Genomic DNA, 20,128 nt, shown 5'->3' on the forward strand with positions numbered 1-20,128 from the left:
TGCAAGGAGATCCAACCAGTCCATTCTAAAGGAGATCAATCCTGGGTGTTCATTGGAAGGACTGATGCTAAAGCTGAAACTGCAATACCTTGGCCACCTCATGTGACGAGTTGACTCATGGAAAAGACTCTGATGCTGGGAGGGATTGGGGGTGGAAGGAGAAGTGGACGACAGAGAATGAGATGGCTGGATGGCATCACCGACTCGATGGACATGAGTTTGAGTGAACTCCGGGAGTTGGTGATGGACAGGGAGGCCTGGCGTGCTGTGATTCATGGAGTCACAAAGATTAGGACACGACTGAGCTACTGAACTGAACTGAACTGACCATTTTTATTCTTATTTTGTTTGGGGATGGATGCTATGGGTTTATAGAGAATGTTCTTTAAAGACAGACTGTAGTCCAAGCATGAGGTTGGTTTTTCTGAGGTCATGCATGAAAGTCAATTTTTAGCTATGTTGCAGTTAGAAAGGACCAAAGTCTAAATTCTACCAGTGTCAGAAGCCATTGGTTCTGTGTTGAAAGACCTTCCTCTGATGGAAATGTGGGCATGAAAGGGAGCTGGAATGAGAGGGGAGCCATTCATAGAAACTGGGCTCTCCATGCACTTCCTAGTCTCGTTTTAAATGTGAAATGTTTTCTTGGTTTTGAAACATTTCGGTGCCTGTTCCTGCCACAGTTCAATGTTCCTGACAGTTCATTCCTGGTTTGACCCAGTTTCTGGTTGAACCCTTGGGGCCACCTGTGGGTGTCCCTGAGTGCCCAGCTTCTGTACTTACCCATGGTCACCACTCTTGATCACCCGTCTGGTTCTGCTTTCCCAGCAGTCATTGGGCCCTGCTTTAAGTCTCTTTCTTGTCCATCAGATGCAAGGCCATACGCCATCACCATAGGAAGAGCGTCTTTGATACCCAAGAGAGGTACAGGTCCTCCTGATGTTATGCCCTCTGGGTTACTGGTATTTTACCTTCAAGGTACTTATCCCAATTTATAATTATTTTTGTCATCTATCCTGCTTGTTTTGTGTCTTCAGCACTTGGGATGATGGTTGGCACATAGTAGGAGTTCAGTAAATGTACTGAGTAAACAGGAACAAATGAAGCTTGTGACTTGGGCTCCCACCTCTTTTAAGGTTGTCTATGATTGGGCTTCCCTGGTGGCTCAGAGGTTAAAGCGTCTGCCTCCAATGCAGGAGACCCGGGTTCGATCCCTGGGTCGGGAAGACCCCCTGGAGAAGGAAATGGTAACCCACTCCAGTATTCTTGCCTGGAGAATCCCATGGATGGAGAAGCCTGGTAGGCTACAGTCCACGGGGTCGCAAAGAGTCGGACACGACTGAGCGACTGAACAGAGCACAACAGATGACTGTATATGACCTTGGGCTAGTTACAAAACTTATGTCTCACTTTATACATGTGTCAAGTAGGGAGGGATATACTATTTTACTTACCCCACAGTTTGGGGTGCTGTAGGAGATGCTTAGTAAATGTCTGCAGAATGAGCAAATGCACCTGCTAGCTCTGTGATAAGAGACACACTTTAACAAGTGTTTCTTTCATCTAACAGGTGAGAGAAGATGATTATCTAAGCAAGAGGAATCTTGTTTACTGAGTGGGAAATAAAATTCAGTATTCCATATGCCTTTGCCCAGAAGATTATATTTCTCTTCAGGTTGTACCTTAATACTAGACTTTTTTAATGGAGGAGGGGAAATTTTTTTAAATGAATTTGGACCAAACTAGTGACTTGATTGACTTTCCCCATTCCTAAGGAGTTTGTGTCTGTCACAGATTTTAACTAAATTTGACAGTACAGATTCTATATTGCCTGTATCTTAAAAGCCTGTAAGAAAGAAGTAATGGTGAAGGTAATCTGAAGACCACAGGGAGTTGTATAGAGCTAACATTCACATCAGGTGGTCCAGTTTATTGGCCTTCTGAAACTATCAAGATAAGATCCTGACCTTGGAGTGATGACAAAACTGCTTTCAGCTTAACAGTTCTTTGTACTACAGACCTTCACAGCCTGGTCTAACTTATCCTGCCTATTTTCCCCAATACAGTGGAGATAGTAGTGTCAGTCACTCAGTTGTGTCCGATTCTCTGTCCATGGAATTCTCCAGGCAAGAATACTGAAGTGGATTGCCATTTCCTACTCCAAGGGATCTTCCCAACCCAGGGATTAGAACCTGAGTCTCCTGCATTGCAGGTGGATTCTTTCACATCTGAGCCACCAGGGAAGCCACAGTGGAGATAATTTACATATAAAGCACAGATGCTATGCAGTTTTTCTTTTTATTGCTGTTTTCTTCCCCACGTCCACCTAATTCTGGAATTTCTTCCACCTGACATTTTCTTCAGCATACAGAATTCAGAGAAGAGAGAAGATGCAGGAAGGGTCCATATATAACCAGAGTTATGTATTTTATTTGAGCCTCATCTCTTTGGAGGAAGGGGAACAGAGATGAGAGGAATAAGTTAGAGGTGGTCTGAAAAAAATCTCAAGGGTGAGGGGTATAAAGAAGGAAGTCCTTCAGTGGAACATCTGGTAAGGTGAGATGAAGTGAGCCTGGATAAGGAATTAAGAGATAATTCTTGGTTGGTTAGCATTGTGATCTGGGAGTGCGATCCCAGTGCTGAACAAGGAAGGAGGCCAGCAGGTGGAAGAGTCGCCAAGCAAGTACTGCTAGTTTGAAACTAGCCTGCATCTCCGGACCAAGTGGCCCCGTTTGGGTGGGGAGGATTTGCCAAGGAAATATGATGCCTTACTCCTAGATCTCCAAGGTATCCTCACTGGTGTCAGCTTTGGATGCATATGGTTTCACATTTTGATGCCTCCTCTCTACTGACTGTGTCCTAGCCTGAGTTGGGGATCTGGGAATTATAGCCCTAAACAGAGACCAGTGCTTCTGCCCAGTTGGCCTGGGACTGGCCTCTGGTTCAGGCTCAGGCTCGAGCTCTGTCTCTTGACCCAGCTCAGATTCAGGCTCCAGCTCTGACTCAGGCTCCACCTCACGATCCAGGTCTAGGTCCAGATCCAGCCCACGGTCTTTAGACATCTGCATCGGGGAATACAGATCCAAGTCCGATTCCTCCTCTATCTCTGGGTCTGGGAGTAAGGAGAAGGCCGGAGTTTTACTTCTGGGGGCTTCTATAAGACTTCTGCTTGTTTTATGTCTTGATTCTTCTTTCTGAAATACACACAGTTAGATGGGTTAAAACTTCCCAAGTGTATTTAATTCTTGAACAGTCAAGAAATTTCAGAATATAGTAGGACTTAATGGTACCAGAAAGCATGGGTTCCTGGCAAAGTAGAAAATATTTCTGGCCTAAATTTGCTTTTCATCTTCTTGGCACTCTCTAGTTTCCCAGTTACTTACTATGCTTCAGGCTCCATTAATCCATAACTTCCAACTTCTCTAGGTTTTCCAAGCCAGCCGGGATTTCATGATCATCCATTTAAACAACAGTGGTCTTGTCAGCACTCCTGAATGTCTTGTCTTCTTGATTTTACTTGTCTTTCCAACCCCCTAATGTATAGTATGTCCCCTACATACAAACCTTCAAGTTGCGAGCTTTCAAAGATATAAACCTGCATCTGGTTCCAGCAAGGAACCAGAACCTCTGCCATCAATGTCAGGCATGAGTGACCTTGCAGCTCGCCCTCCATCTCCTGTTGCTGGCGATCCTTCAGCTCAACCACCTCCCACCTCTTTCCCCCCCTCCAGTCAGTAACTCTTCTTACCTGTTCACTCGATGCCAGCCCCTGGATGCCAGCTGTTGTCCTGTACTTTTGTACTTTCCAAGGTACTGTACTGTAAGACTTAAAATGTTTATTTTTTTTGTATTTGTTTTTATGTGTTATTTGTGTGAAAAGTATTATAAACCTATTACAGTACAGTACTATACAGCCAATTGTGTTAGTTGGGTACCTAGGCTAGCTTTGTTGGACTTATGAATGCACTCTTGAAGCAGAACTCATTTGTATGTAGGGGACTTAGTATAATCCCCAGCACTGTGTGTAAGGCCCTTCATGACCTGGACCCTTGCTGTCTTCTTTAGCTTTGTCTCTGTCCATAATCCCTACCTTTTGCCCTAGTCATAAAGTTAGACTGCCAGATATTTACGTCTGCTAGTTTGTCAGTTTTATTATTCATCCCAAGGGTAGGGTAGGGGGATAGCTAAGGGAGATATTTAAAATAGGTATTAATTGGTATGGCACTGGCAGTAACTGAGCTTGCCGTGAAAGGATTCTCGAGGCCCCTTCGGGGTGGGGTAACCCTTCTTCGGTTGGGAAAGGATTCTGAATGACATGCAGATGTCATGGCAGTGTGGGCACCTGGGGACCAGGTTGACTGCTCTTTACCAACTGGTAAGGGAACCCTTCAGCATCTCACATTCTGGGACAGCCACACTCAAACACCTTCCCTGCACAGTGCTCATCTCTAATTAGATTTTCCCCTTCCTCCCCGCCACCCCCAATGCCTCACATCATCCAACCTTGTCTGTCTCTGAGAAGGTTTCCTGTATGATGGTCTCTGATTCGTCCACACTTAACTCGGAGGACTCTGGCAACTTCCTTGACAAAGCAAACAGCACAGCATCGTGGAGGGTGAGGAACAGCTGGGCCTTAGTGATGCCCGCGTCAAAGAAATCATTCTTCTCAAGTGACCTGACCACAAGAGCTACAAACCAAACCAGGAACATACACAGGTCAGACACCTGGGGAGGAGAGGATCCAGGATTCAAAACACAGTCCTCTTCGTAGGAGGAAGGATACTCACAGTGACAGCCTGCAATGAGCACCAGGATGTTGGCGTTTTGGAAAGCACTGAACATCTGTGGGGAGAGAGTAAACCAGTGATGGAGATTTTCACACTCAGTGGAGGAAAGGGCCTTTTAATTAGCTGAATTTTAAAATCTCTTTGGTCATTCATTTGTCTGGGGTGTATGTACCTCATACCATTCAGCTCTGTAAATATCTGATGAGCAAACTGCTATAGGCCAGGAAATGGCCAAAGTGCCAGGAATACAGAAGAGAATCAGATGGTCTCGTGTCGGGTGGGGAGTGAAAGGGAGGGTTGTCCGTGATCTGAAGTTCACATAAAGAGAGAGTGTTCAAGTGAAGATGGTGCTAGGCTAGACACGGGCACAGGCGTGGCAGGGACACACTGGACAGTCCTCACAAACAACCACAGCTCAGTATTATTGCTGAGTGTTTGCATGTGACTCCTTCTCTGGAGTTCACTGGACAGAGGTGGCAAGTTGTGGCCCAGAGATGGTCAAGTGATACAGTTGGGAACGGTATTCAGGGACCCTCAGGGTCATATTCAGAACTGCTCTGCACACCTGTATGTGAATTTAGTAAAACATCAGATATTTAACTTCAGATTAATAAACATCAAATATTGACCTCAAGTATACATTTCACCCCATGCACACACACAAACACACACACACATACACACATACATATGCTCGGAGACTATAAATCTCAATGTTTAACTCAAAACAAGTCACCACTAACCTTAATACTCTAGAATTCGACAGGTTCTAACCCTGGGCTCTAAGTCGAAGTGTCAAAGGAAACAAAATAGACAGACTCTACTTCTTTCACTACCAGGAAGAAATAAGAAAGTCATTCTTGATCAAATGGTAAATCACAAAGTGATCTGGTAAAGAGCCACCACAGACAGACTCTAAATGACAAGCAGTAGGAGACTCAAATCTCATGAATGTAGCTGAGGAATTCCCTGGGGATCCAGTGATTAAGAATCTGCCTTGCAATGCAGGTGACATGAGTTTGATCCTTGGTTCAGGAAGATCCTACGTGCTGTGGGGCAACTAAGCCCATGTGCCATAACTACTGAGCCCAAGCTCCGGAGCCTGTGAGCCGCAACTACTGAAGCCCATGCGCCTCCAGCCCACGCTCTGCAACAAGAAAAGCCACTGTGATGGCTTTTAACTTCCAGCACTGAAAGTTCTTTGCACTTGTTGAGGCCCTTGCACCTCAATAAAGAGTAGCCCCTGCTCACCACAGCTGAAGAAAGCCTAAGCTCAGCAATGACGACTCAGTGCAGCCAAAAATGAATGAATAAATAAAAGTTTTTTAAAAAGAAGCTTAAATGGAGTAATTATCTCTAATAAGATCAACCACTGGGATTTTTCTTAGTGAGTGTAAGTTATCAATTTTGAAGTAAACAAAGCAATGGTTTCCTCCAACAAAGCAGTATATAGCAAAACAAAAAGCACAGTGTCAGGGAGGACAAAGAAGTGCTGGGCCCTGGTGATGCTCATCAAAGAGATCACTCCTCTCAAATGCCCCGACCGAAGAACCTGCAAACCAAACCGGAAGCAAACACAGGGTCAGACCCCTGGGGAGCAACTTGCAATTTCCAAAGTGTGAGAGTGTGCTGTGAGTCTCTGACGGCTGCAAAGTTAAAGTGCCAGACGTGACCTGGAGCAGACAGTCATCAGTGTAGGACAGGTGTGAAAGGGTCATGCCAAGGACCAGAACATATGGGACCTCTGCAAAAACGAAAGACGAGAGAGAGAGAGGGAGGAGAGGATGGCACAGCTCCAGAAGCGGGGAAAGAGTGGTATAAAGTCAGAGGCTTTAAGCTCCAGGGCTGGACAGGCCCTTCCTGGCTGTGAGCCCAGGGCTCTTCGGGGGAAATCCGGCTTGTCTCTCAGGGCTGTTATGAGAACTAAATGAAACAGTGTATATAAACGTGCTCAACTCGGTCTGGCATGTAAGAGACATTCAATAATGTAAGGTCAATGGAATCTAAAGTTACAACCACAGTGTAAGACTGGGAGAAGAGAACACAGCCCAGTTCTACAACCTAAAATGGGGAAGTCCCAGAGAAAAGATATAATCAAGTTCATCTGAGTCTACAAATAGAGTTGGGGGTGGTGAGGGGGAGAGGGTCTCATGGATGGGAAAACCCTTAATGTAAATCTCTTCTCAGCCTCTCATTTCATAGATGAGGAAACCAAGACCCAATACAATTTAATAAGTTACCTTGGGTGCAATGGACAGGGGGTGGCAGTCAAGCCAGGACAGAGCACACATCCACAGACCACTTTCTGCTGTGACAAGCTTCCTATTGCCTTAGACCAAAGAGGAGCTGGATTCACTTAAAACAGAATCATATTTGCTTGGGAATAAGAAATAGGATAAAATATTTATAAATATTTTGTTACATAGAATTTAAGCATAAAGGAAGGAAAGTCAGCTGAAGGAGCAGCTCTCAAAAAAAAAAAAAAAAGTGGGTGCAGTCAGAGCCGGGAAGCGAGTGGGTTCAGGATATGTGAAACTGAGCCAGCAGGAGCAATAGCGAGAGAGTAGCAAGAGAGAATGAAAAGAGAGAAGCTGCCTGAGAAAAAGATACTTAGGAGATTTTAAAATTGGAATATGATTGCTTTACAATGTTGCACTAGTTTCTGCTGTACAGTGAAGTGAATCAGCTATATGTATAATACATCCCCTCTCTCTTGGACCTCCCTTCTATTCTCCCTGCACCCCACCCCTCTAGGTCATCACAGAGCAGCGAGCTGAGCTCCCTGTGCTTTATTGGCAGGTTCCCACTAGCAGCTTCCCACAAGCACTATTTTGTGCTTGTTCTGTGCTGTGCTTAGTTGTTTAGTTGTGTCCGACTCTTTGCAACCCCATGGACTATAGCCCGTCAGGCTCCTCTATCCATGGGGATTCTCCAGGCAAGAATGCTGGAGTGGGTTGCCATGCCCTCCTCCAGGGGATTTTCCCAACCCAGGGATCAAACCCAGGTCTCCTGCATTGCAGGCGGATTCTTTACCATCTGGGCAACCAGGAAAGCCCATTTTGTGCTTATGAGACATTAAACAATAAAAACAGTATGTTTGGTTGTGCACCTAAACTGTCCATATTTGTACAAGAAGGAGAGAAATGAAAACTGTCTGAGAAACCAGAAGGTGGGAGAGAAATCAGGACTCAGGGAACACTGCTTTTGAAGGAAAAATCTTTCTTGCCTTTTTCACCCAAAGAGGCAGGCAATGAAGAGGGAACTGGGGAAGATCCTTATGGGTCTGGATTGGGCAACCTCACACTTGATGTGTCACTTCATCACAACTTCTTTAAACCTTCTGAGTGCCTTTTAGAGCATCTGAATAGTAGAGAATTCTATGTGAACTTTTTTTCTGTAGCATTTGAACCTATTCCTTTAAATTTTTTGTAGCTAACTCCCAGGATGTGCTGGGAACTAACTCCCAGGATGTGCTGGGAGTTACTGGGCATAGCACAGATCATTGTTTCAATGGTGTTAGAAGAGTTTTCTGATTTTTAGTCCTTGAGAAACAACATGCCATGCTCAGGGAACCAACCCTTGTTTAGTAAATCAGAGTTGCTTCATTTTCTTTTTATTCTGGTTGACCTGAAACTGTCTTTGGTATGCAAGTTTCTAGGGGCCGAGGAGTCACAGCGGAGAAGGCAATGGCAAGCCACTCCAGTACTCTTGCCTAGAAAATCCCATGGATGGAGGAGCCTGGTAGGCTGTAGTCCGTGGTGTCGCTAAGGGTCAACTTCACTTTCACTTTTCACTTTCACACATTGGAGAAGGAAATGGCAACCCACTCCAGTGTTCTTGCCTGGAGAATCCCAGGGACGGAGGAGCCTGTTGGGTTTCCGTCTATGGGGTCACACAGAGTCGGACACGACTGAAGTGACTTAGCAGCAGCAGCAGCAGCAGGAGTCACAGAGCCGCTGATCAGTGACTAACAGGATTCAGTCAGGGATCAGAGCTCTTGTGAACACCTCCTTAGTACTTACCTGTCTTAATATGACCAAAGCCTGTGCGTCCACAAGATGTACCATGGAGAAGTCCAAGATGATGGTGTGGACGCTGGGTACAATAGCTGAAGTCGAGTAAGGCAGGAGTTTTGTAGCCCTGACCTGAGTATCAGAAGCCTCATGGAGTGTGATCGTCGTGCTCCTGGAGGGGTCATCAGAAACCCAAACTTTCTCCACCTCCTCATAGTTTGGGCTTCTCTGAGATGAGGAAGATGTTATGTACGGGACTTGGTCTTCAGACATAGTTTGGGCTGTGTCCATGCTCTCGAAACGTGAGCAGCGGACCAGGTTAACGAAGGAGGAGTCTCGGCCCTGTTGAACTTCATATCGTTCTGTGTAAATAACCTAGGACAACAGAGTTAGGGGAGGACTATGATAAGACTCCGATAAGGCTGGAAGTATTTGCAACTATGCTGTTTCTATCTACTAATTCCCTTCCCTTGCTCTTGGAAAACTTCACAGACCACGCTCTATACCTTTCTCCTTAGACATTTCGTTGTCACTTCTAGCTTGTGACTAAAACCATATTGATCTTTTTTTTAATTGGAGGATACCGGCTTTACAATATTATATTGGCTTCTGCCATACAACAACGTGAATCAGCCACAAGTAGTATACACATCCCCTCCCTCTTGAATCTCCCCCCCGCAATCCGTCCCATCCCTCTAGGTTGTCACAGAGCACAGTGTTGTGCTCCCTGTGCTATACAGCAGCTTCCCACTAGCCATCTGTCTACGCATGGGGTTTCCTGGTGGCTCAGTGGTAAAGAATCTGCCTGCCAAGCAGGAGATGCAAGTTCGATCCCTGGATTGGGAAGATCCCCTGGAGAAGGGAATGGCTACCCACTCTGGTATTCTTGCCTGGGAAATCCCATGGACAGAAGAGCCTGATGGGCTACAATCTATGGGATCACAAGATTTGGACACAACTTAGCTACTAAACAACAACAGTGTATATAAAGCCACATTCATCTTTCCTGATCCTCACCACCCACAGTATCCCCCTCCCCCCCACCAACTTCCCCCACATGCATCAGTGACATTATCATTGTCCTAGTGAGCCAGACTTTAAATCATCTTTATTTTTTTACCTCATCCCTGGGTTCTAATTAGTCTCCAGCAGACATCCTGGAATGTGAAGTCAAGTGGGCCTTAGGAAGCATCACTACGAACAAAGCTAGTGGAGGTGATGGAATTCCAGTGGAGCTATTTCAAATCCTGAAAGATGATGCTGGGAAAGTGCTGCACTCAATATGCCAGCAAATTTGGAAAACTCAGCAGTGGCCACAGGACTGCAAAAGGTCAGTCTTCATTCCAATCCCAAAGAAAGGCAATGCCAAAGCTCAAACTACCGCATAACTGCACTCATCTCACACACTACTAAAGTCATGCTCAAAATTCTCCAAGCCAGGCTTCAGCAATATGTGAACCGTGAACTTCCAGATGTTCAAGTTGGTTTTAGAAAAGGCAGAGGCACCAGAGATCAAATTGCCAACATCCACTGGATCATGGAGAAAGCAAGAGAGTTCCAGAAAAACAGTTATTTCTGCTTCATTGACTATGCCAAAGCCTTTGACTATGTGGATCGCAATAAACTGTGGAAAATTCTGAAAGAGATGGGAATACCAGACCACCTGACCTGCCTCTTGAGAAACCTGTATGCAGGTCAGGAAGCAACAGTTAGAACTGGACATGGAACAACACCCTGGTTCCAAATAGGAAAAGGAGTACGTCAAGGCTGTATATTGTCACACTGCTTATTTAACTTCTATGCAGAGTACGTCATGAGGAACGCTGGGCTGGAAGAAGCACAGGCTGGAATGAAGATTGCTGGGAGAAATATCAATAACCTCAAATATGCAGAAGACACCGCCCTTATGGCAGAAAGTGAAGAGGAACTAAAGAGTCTCTTGATGAAGGTGAAAGAGGAGAGTGAAAAAATTGGCTTAAAGCTCAACATTCAGAAAACTAAGATCATGGAATCCGGTCCCATCACTTCATGACAGATAGATGGGGAAACAGTGGAAACAGTGGCTGACTTTATTATTCTGGGCTCCAAAATCACTGCAGATGGTGATTGCAGCCATGAAATTAAAAGACACTTACTCCTTGGAAGGAAAGTTATGACCAACCTAGACAGCATATTAAAAAGCAGAGACATTACTCTGCCAACAAAGGTCCATCTAGTCAAGGCTATGGTTTTTCCAGTGGTCATGTATGGATGTGAGAGTTGGACTGTGAAGAAAGCTGATCGCTGAAGAATTGATGCTTTTGAACTGTGGTGTTGGGGAAGACTCTTGAGAGTCCCTTGGACTGCAAGGAGATCCAAACAGTCCATCCTAAAGGAGATCAGTCCTGGTGTTCATTGGAAGGACTGATGTTGAGGTTGAAACTCCAATACTTTGGCCACCTGATGCAAAGAGCTGACTCATTGGAAAAGACCCTGATGCTGGGAAAGATTGAGGGCAGGAGGAGAAGGGATGACAGAGGATGAGATGGTTGGATGGCATCATCAACTCGATGGATGTGGGTTTGGGTGGACTCTGGGAGTTGGTGATGGACAGGGAGGCCTGCGTGCTGCAGTTCATGGGGTCACAAAGAGTCAGACATGACTGAGCAACTGAACTGAACTGAACCTACTGTAACTTTGAAGTATTGGATTATAACTGCTTATGGAAAAGCTGAACAAACTTTTTGGCCAAGCCAGTATGTCTTCCATCAGTCCCTTTTCTCAACCCTCCTTCTTTTATCGGTGAAACTGTTGTCTGTCAAACTTCCTCAAGAAGACAGAAGTTCCTAAAGCATGGCTGTTTTTACCTTCCATTCCTCTTACCCTTCTAATGGGCCTGGGGTGCTTGGCATTGCTTAAGGACAGAACCAAGCCTCAGGAATACAATGGCAAGAAAGATGTGAATGTTGATTCTGCAGTCATGGCGGCCAGATTCTACCTGGGGAGAGGGCACATGTCCATTTAAAGGATGAGTAAAAACCTATAAAGGAAATCTGAAAGGAAATCAACCCTGAATACTCATTGGAAGGACTGATGCTGAAGCTGAAGCTCCAATACTTTGGCCCACCTGATGCAAACAGCTGACTCATTGGAAAAAAAAAACAACCCTGATGCTTGGAAAGATTGAAGGCAGAAGAAAAAGAGGGCAACAGAAGATGGGATGTTTGGATGGCATCACCAATGCAATGGTCATGAACTTGGGCAAGCTCCAGGAGATGGTGAGGAACACGGAATCCTGGCGTGCTGCAGTCCATGGGGTCTTGAGGAGTTGGACACAAGCTGGCGACTGAGCAAAAACAGCAACCTATATGGACAAGAACTGGAAGGCATGTGGGAGAATGAAGAATTTGTCTGCTACAGAAGTATACTTTAGGATGATGTTTCTTCAAGAAAAATCTGTTCTAATAATGTTGCTTGTGAAATAAACTTTAAAAATAGGGAAAAATGTAAAGATAACTATACATGATAGTATATACTGTATTGCCAAAAATGGTGTGGACAGTGATAATATTACAGTTCAAAGAAGAGAGATGTTCCCCAAGTCTTGACAGTCACTGAGGCCAGGCCTTGGGGGGACAGATGACGGTGGGGTTCAGTGGTGAGGAGATTCAAGGTTTATCAGGCAGAATAAACCTCTGAGGGACTTCCTGGGTGGTCCAGTGGCTAAGACTCCACTCTCCCAATGCAGGGACCCTGGATTCTATCCTTGGTCAGGGAACTAGATCCCACATGCTGCAACTAAGAGTTCACGTGCTGCAGTGAAGACCCAGTGCAGCCAAAGAAATACATAAAAATAAATACTAAAGAAATAAACCTCCGACAGCATCCCCACTTCTCTCCATCTGCTCGACACTCTTTCAAGAGCTTTCACAATCCACTCCCTCTGGGTCTGCCTGAACTTACTGCCCAGGCCAAGCCTCTTATGCTGACGTGCTTGTGATCAGTAGTTCAGTCGTGTCTGACTCTTTGCAATCCTTTGGACTATAGCCTGCCAGGCGGCTTTGTCCATGGGAATTTTCAGGCCAAAAAAACACACAAAAAACTGGAGTGTTTGGGCATCTTCCCGACCCAGGGATCGAACCCATGTCTCCTGCATTTCAGGAGGATTTCTTACTGCTCACCCTTTGGTCACTGACAACCTCAGTGTCTCTGCCCAAGCCTATTCATGGACCGGGAGTCCTCGTTTTCCTACCTGACGTAAATCCAATTTTCTCTCTCCTGCCCGGCTCAAGTCCATTCCTACCGTCGTGTTTCCCTGCCTTTTTGAATTCATGCCCATCTTTCTTCACCTGAAGTCTTAGAGTTGTTAGAATACAGACACACAGTTTAGAACATAGCAATATGCTGCATGCTGTGCTTCACCATCCTATTTTCATCACCACTACTTTTTGTGCTATCAAGAAAGAAATAAAACACTGCAAATTAAACTATAATATTGCCATCGATTATATAATGTATCTAAATTTCAGAGATGGGAAATAATGTATATTTTTGGATGGATAAAATAGAGTAATTACCTTGAATGTCACATTAATAGAGTGCTGTCTCTCCAGTTTGTTTGTTTCTTTTTTTGGCCATACAGCACAGCTTGTGGAATCTTAGATCCCTGATCAGGAATTGAACCTGGGCCCACAGTAGTGAAAGCACAGAGTCCTAACCACTGGACTGCCAGGGAATTCCCTCATTTGACTTAAAATTCCATGAATTGCTTCAAAATAATCCTGTGATTTTGATGCGTTATAGGTGGGTAGGTGGAGAAGGCAATGGCAAGCCACTCCAGTGTTCTTGCCTGGAGAATCCCAGGGAAGGCGGAGCCTGGTTGGCTGCCGTCTATGGGGTCGCACAGAGTCGGACACGACTGAAGCGACTTAACAGGTGGGTAGGGGTATTGACGAAATGATTGAATATGATGTGATAAATCTTAAAATGGTTGGTGGGTCCATAGAGGCTCATTATACTTGTTTCTACTTTTGTATCTGTTCAGATTTTTCCATGAAAAACTTTTAAAATAAAGAACAACCCAAATGAACCTTGAGGACATTATGCTAAATGGAATAAGCCAGTTGCAAAATGACAAATACTGTATGATTCCACTTATATGAGGTATCTGGAATAGTCAAATTCATAGAAGCAGAAAGTCTAACGGTAGTTGCCGGCGGCTGGAAAGAAGAGGAAATGCCAAGTTGTAGAACGGGTCAGAGTTCCAGTTTTTCGAGATGAAAAAGTTCTGGAGATATATGGTGGTAATGATTGCACAACAATGTGAATGTATTTAACACTACTGAACTGTACACTGAAAAATGGTTCGGATGCGAGATTTTACGTTATCTGCTTTATACCACAATTAAAAAGAAAGACCCAGAGGCAGAGGCCCCTAAACATTTAGTTTTCTTTTTCATAGCGTCATAGTTCTGGGTACCTAGTATAAGCCCAACAAATACTAGATGATTGTATCCTACTCTAAAATATATTCTCTGATGCCCTATAAACACTCTCTACCATATTCAGTGCAATGTGGATGCAAAATAAAAATCAGAGACAGTGTTAATTCTACTAGTAGAGTTAGTCCTCTTGGCAGGGAAGTTGGTATTTTCCAGGAACTCAGGAGAAGTATGCTCCATTCAGCTGTATGGGAATGCGAATGGGCTTCCCATGGTGGCTCAGTATCCACCTGCCAATGCAGGAGACGCAGGAGATGTGGGTTCAGTTTCCAGAACAGGAAGATCCCCTGGAGAAGGAAATGGCAACCCACCCCAGTATTCTTGCCTAGAAAATCCAATGGACAGAGGAGCCTGATGGGCTGCAGTCCATGCTGCGTCACACACACACACACACAAGCGCATGCTCTGTATTTGTCGGTGCCCATGTGAGGAGGGGGATGGGAAATGTGTGTGTGTAGCTACAGCTGCCGCTCCAGGGTGCAGGTACACATGAAGTCCTCAAAGATGGAAATGAACAGCCCTGCTCTGGGGAAAGCGAATATTTAGACCAAGTCTGAGTTGGAAATGAATGAGCACTTTAACTCAGCCGCTAGAATAATCTTCTGAAGCATGTCTTCTTCTCCGCCCTCCCCACCACATCATCATCTCCCTGGTCAGGAGACCCTGACAGACCCTTGGGAACCCCAGCCAGCTTGACCCTGCCCTTGACCCTGCTGCAAATTAGGAAACAATCTTTCAGTCACTCGTTCTCAGAAATCTATAGCCAGGGAGCTAAGATTAAAATCAAGGAAAGCAGGGACAACCAGGGAACTACTGACAATCTCAACAGGCAGACTGTGCTCTGAGCTCAGATAAGTCACTGGTCGCTGAGAAGTGAGTCAGAACTTGAGACATCTCCTCCTGCCTTCTACTCTCAGGGCAAGATCTGACCTGAAAGGGAACCTCTGTCTCCATTTCTGAGTAGAAATGGAGATTTCTGATTATTCATGGTTCATCTATGAGTTAAAATCCCTGAAGGGGTTTAGATTTTTTCTTCCTTTTTTCAGAAAACTGTTAGTGCAAGGCTTCTCTGGTGGTACAGTGGATAAGAATCCACCTGCCAATGCAGGGCCCACTGGTTCGATCACTGGTCCGGGAAGATCCCACCTGCCACAGGGCAGGTAAGCCCATGCGCCACATCTGCTGAAGCCTGTGTACCCTAAAATCTGTGGTGGTTGGTGGTTTAGTCGCTAAGTAGTGTCAGATTCTTGAGATCCCATAGACTGTAGCCCGCCAGGCTCTTCTGTCCATGGGATTCCCCAGGCAAGAACACTAGAGTCTGTGCTCCACAACAAAAGAAATCACTGCAACGAGAAGCCTGTGCGCTAGACAGTAGCCGCCTGCTGCAACTAGAGGAAGTCCACTCACAGCAATGAAGATCCAACACAATGATACAAATAAACAAACAAATAATTAAAAAAAAACTCTACTAGTGCACTTCTTTATAAAATGTAATGAAGGAGGAAACAGAACAGGCTCTATCTTGAAAGCAGGACTCCATCTTGGGCCGGACTGTGGACTTTGAGCTATATGTCCAGTATCTATGGAAACGACAGACCAACTGGAAAACCAGGCCCCCGGAAGGAAGAGCCCCAGGGCTCTTCATTGCCTAAAAGAATACCCTAATTATCTGTGTAACCGAATAGAATCATACATTCTATTATGCTTACTGGGGTATGCTGCTGCTGCTGCTAAGTCGCTTCAGTCGTGTCAGACACTGTGCAACCCCTTGGACTGCAGCCTTCCAGGCTCCTCTGTCCATGGGATTTTTCAGGCAAAAGTACTGGACTGGGTCGCCATTACCTTCTCTTATTGGGGTATAATCACAGCCTATCGATAATTGTCCACTGTTAACTACCTAGGCTTAAGACATATGAATCACGGGTTAACTTTGTATTTTTCCTTTGTTCAGACTAGTTTCAGGGAACCTTATACACTTAGGGTAGATAAGGTTTTCACAAAAACTGGTCAGGGTCCTTGGCTGAGAGGAAACTCTGCCTTGGACCCGCCAGTATAATAAACTGCACTCCACTATCTACATTGTCCTTCTGAGTGAGTTTGTTTCCCAGAATGCGTGGCTACAACATTTGGTGCATGGGCTGGGAAACTTTTCACTTTGAGGAGACAAGTCCCATTTGGGACTACTCCGAGGCCTTGCAACTTGAATCTTCTAGCAGGGGAAGGTGCCTCGCCCTTCTGGAAGGATTCTGCTTCTCAACACCTGGACCTTTCATCTTAGCAGGTAGTGGACATCAGCAGGGGAACTGAGCACTCAGGTGAGGAGAAACCCACCCGGCAGGGTGGCACAGGGGGCCTGATCACCCCCCTGGGAGGGACTAGAAGGAGTGGGGACCCACAGGAGCCTGGAATAGGCAGGTGGCGATTGCTTGGTACACAGGTCGATGAGCATGTTAGGGCTTAGGAAGGGAATTTGTGAAGGTCATTTAGGAGGTGTGTCCACGCCGTCTCAGGGAAAATTATTACCAAACGATCGCCAGGGGATATTTAGGAGAGAAAACTGGTCCGTGTATGCTCGTATTCTGCCCTCCCCCAGGAGGTGTCCCGTCTGCTGTGAAATTCTTGACCCCCTCGAAATTGTTAGGCTAGAAGGAGGGAGATACATAAGTGAGTATGAATTGGCTTTTCCGGAGATGGCCTGGGACATGGGATATTTAACCCATCTGTGTTTTCATCCACACCTGATCAAGCCCACCAAGGCAGAATGGACTTTAAGGGAAAAGCAGTCTTGGATCACGTGGTGTTCTGGTTCAGCCGTGCTGACCATCACGTGAAGACGCGCCGATCCCCCTTCTCCCTCTGGGATCTGGCAGGATTTGGACGAGGATGACCTGTCCCTCCCCCATACTGGATGATGATGTGCCCACTGCCCAGTGCTCCACCAGGACCAGAGGCTGCCTTAATGCCCGATTCAGGGCCAGGTGAAGTTCCTGCAGCAGCTGCAGCTCCTCTGCCAGCTCTCCTGGAGGTCGTAGAGCCGCCACTTCGGCATGCTCCAATCCCGGTGGCAGAAGCCTCTGGCCAACACTTCCAGGATCCGGCTCCAGTTGAACTGCCCAAGCTATACCCACCTCTCCTGGTGAGTACTGGCAGGAAGGGGAAAGGAGACACCAGAATCAAACAGAGGCTGCGCTCTGCTAAGGAGCCAGAAAAAAGGGCCCCACTACAAATGCCCCTCAGAGAGTTACAGCAGCCTTCAGTTCAGGGGACAGACGGCCACCACCATCAGCCCCCCCGTAGCCTATTATTACCAGATTAGTCTAATGGAGACTATGTTTCGAACCCACCGCCCTACATGGGATGACATAATGCAACTACTAGTCTCTCTCTTCAACACTGAGGAAAGAAAATGGTTAAAAGAAATGGCACCTGAGGGTACCGCAAAACTGCAGCGGTGGGCAGAACTAGCCACCCCCGATGAGAGGCCCAACTGAGACTGTAACACAGAGGAAGGGAGGGGCCTGGAGAGACACCCGGCGGCTATTTTACAAGGCCTCACGAGGGGGCCCCGGAAACCTATGAGTATGACAGAACCCTCCGAAGTGATTCTAAGAGAAAGTGCATCACCATCTGAGTTCTACCAAAGCCTGTGGGAGGCCTATAGACTTTATACACCAATAGATCCAGAGGCTGCTGGGTCTCAGATGGTGATTAAATGCAGCCTTTGTGTCTCAAGCCTACCCCAAAAATGTCAGATGGGGGGACACCAAGGGACTCATGAATTTTTATACATCCCGGATTACTCATACTAGAGACTGTTATGTGAGAACCCCCATGTTACTATTGAGCCTTGTCAGGCCCTGAATCCAGCCGCTCTCCTTCCTGTGGGAGAAGGTGGGCCCTCACATGACTGCAAGGAAATCCGAGAAGTTTATGCCAGCAGACCTGACTTGAGATAGCAGCCGATCCCGGACTCAGATTGGGTCCTGTCCACCAATGGCACCAGCCTGGTGAGACAAGGACAGTGACTGTCGGGATATGCAGTGGTCAGGGGAGAAACCATCGCTGAGGCCAGCTCTCTGCCATCACACTGGTCTCCTCAACAGGCCGAGCTATATGCTCTAATCCAGGCCCTCCAGCTGTCAAAAGGACAGAATCTCAGAACTGCACTGCCTGCTCACAGGTTAATGCTGTCTCTCGGCACTGACAAAAACCTCCGGGGATTCAGCTGAAAGACCCGCTGCCCTTTGAACACCTGGGAGTGGACTTCACTGAAATGAAACCTAACCGACACTACCGTTACCTGCTGGCCATGGTATGTACGTTCTCAGGATGGGTAGAAGCTTTTCCTACCCGGACTGAAAGAACATCAGAAGTAGCCCGGCGCCTGCTTAGGGAAATAGTTCCCAGATTTGGACTTCCTACCAACATTGGTCCAGACAATGGCCTGGCTTTCGTAGCTGATTTAGTACAACAAGTAAGCAAAACTTTAAACATCAAATGGAAGCGGCACCCTGCATATAGGCCCAGAGTTCTGAGGTGGTGGAATAAACCAACTGGACACTTAAAGAGACTCTCCAAGTAGATCATAGAGACTAACTGCTCCTGGGTGGACTTGCTTCCGACGGCTCTGCTCAGACTCAGGATGACCCCACGGTCCCAAGGCTATTCTCCATACAAAATTGTGCATGAGAGGCCCTCTCCCATAATAAAACAGGTGTCAACAAATTTGCCTCAGGTAAGGGGGGATAGGATTTCGCAGCAGATGGAGCAACTGGGTAAGGTAATAAATCGGGTAACTAAGTTTGTACAAGAAAGGGTGCCATTCCCCCTTGGGGAACAGATTCATGAGTTTACTCTTGGTGACCAAGAATGGGTCAAAGATTGAAAACATGATTTACCAGCCCCTCGGTGAAAGGGCCCTTATACTGTTTTTCTAACTACTCCTATTGGGGTATGACCACAAGCCTATTGATAATTGTCCACTGCTAACTACCTAGGCTTAAGACATATGAATCACGGGTTAACTTTGTATTTTTTTTTTCCTTTGTTCAGACTAGTTTCAGGGAACCTTATACACTTAGGGTATATAAGGTTTTCACAAAAACTGGTCGGGGTCCTTGGCTAAGACGAGACTCTGCCTTGGGCCTGCCGTGTAATAAACTGCACTCCACTATCTACATTGTCCTTCTGAGTGAGTTTGTTTCCCAGAACGCGTGGCTACAACAGTAGGAGAACAGAAGAGGTGTTTCTAACCCTGGGTGATGGTTCTGGTTCATCACAGTTGCAGTAACACCGACAAATCTTTCCTCGCTGTGCGCCCTCTTCATTTTGACCAAACAGGGTATAAATTTCTTCTTCTGTAAGAGGCACCTTTACCATTTCAATCTGAAAGACATATGCTGGGCCTAAGTCAAGTGGTGCGTGGGGGAGGGGAGAACACTCTGGGACCGAGAGGGAAGCAGTGGGCAGAAGCAGGACAGCCCTCACCTCCTCCAACACCTTGCGCTTGAGGTAGTGAACATTGACACAGGTGATGGCATTGCAGCACTGGAAGATCTTCACCCCTGGAATGTTTATAACCTGCAAGACAAATAAATGTACACTTGAGGGCAATTTTTCAGCTCTTTTATGGAGTAAGGGGAAAAAAAATCCTTAGAACATCCTGGAGAATCTGTGTTCTTTATAAGCACCAAGAACTAACAAATTCCTCCCTCTGGTTTTCACCCCCTGCTTTCTTCTTTTCGCCTCTTATTTCTTCACACCTCTCTTTCTTGGCCCTCCTCCCTCTGAAGTACATTTTAAAATTATCCTTAACTGGCTGCATCACTTTCCCCGCCTTTGTAAATGCATA

The 20,128-nt window shown here is 46.0% G+C and overlaps 1 protein-coding gene across 1 annotated transcript in view; it reads right to left on the reverse strand.

The window, feature by feature from the left end:
- Positions 1-2,381: 2,381 nt before the first annotated feature.
- The window catches only part of SLC26A8 (solute carrier family 26 member 8), a 96,977-nt gene continuing 79,230 nt past the window's right edge, over positions 2,382-20,128 (reverse strand). The window contains exons 15-20 of the mRNA XM_055407279.2: positions 19,765-19,857; positions 19,531-19,662; positions 8,807-9,172; positions 4,785-4,839; positions 4,501-4,685; positions 2,382-3,191 (exon numbers count right to left, since the gene is read on the reverse strand). Coding sequence (XP_055263254.2) covers positions 2,772-3,191; positions 4,501-4,685; positions 4,785-4,839; positions 8,807-9,172; positions 19,531-19,662; positions 19,765-19,857 — 1,251 coding nt within the window. The 3' untranslated portion in view covers positions 2,382-2,771. The remainder of the gene's footprint in view (positions 3,192-4,500; positions 4,686-4,784; positions 4,840-8,806; positions 9,173-19,530; positions 19,663-19,764; positions 19,858-20,128) is intronic.

This window comes from Moschus berezovskii, chromosome 23 (genome assembly GCF_049115385.1).
Source record: "Moschus berezovskii isolate FMDL1 chromosome 23, NW_MosBer_1.0, whole genome shotgun sequence".
In the NCBI taxonomy this organism is placed as follows: domain Eukaryota; kingdom Metazoa; phylum Chordata; class Mammalia; order Artiodactyla; family Moschidae; genus Moschus; species Moschus berezovskii.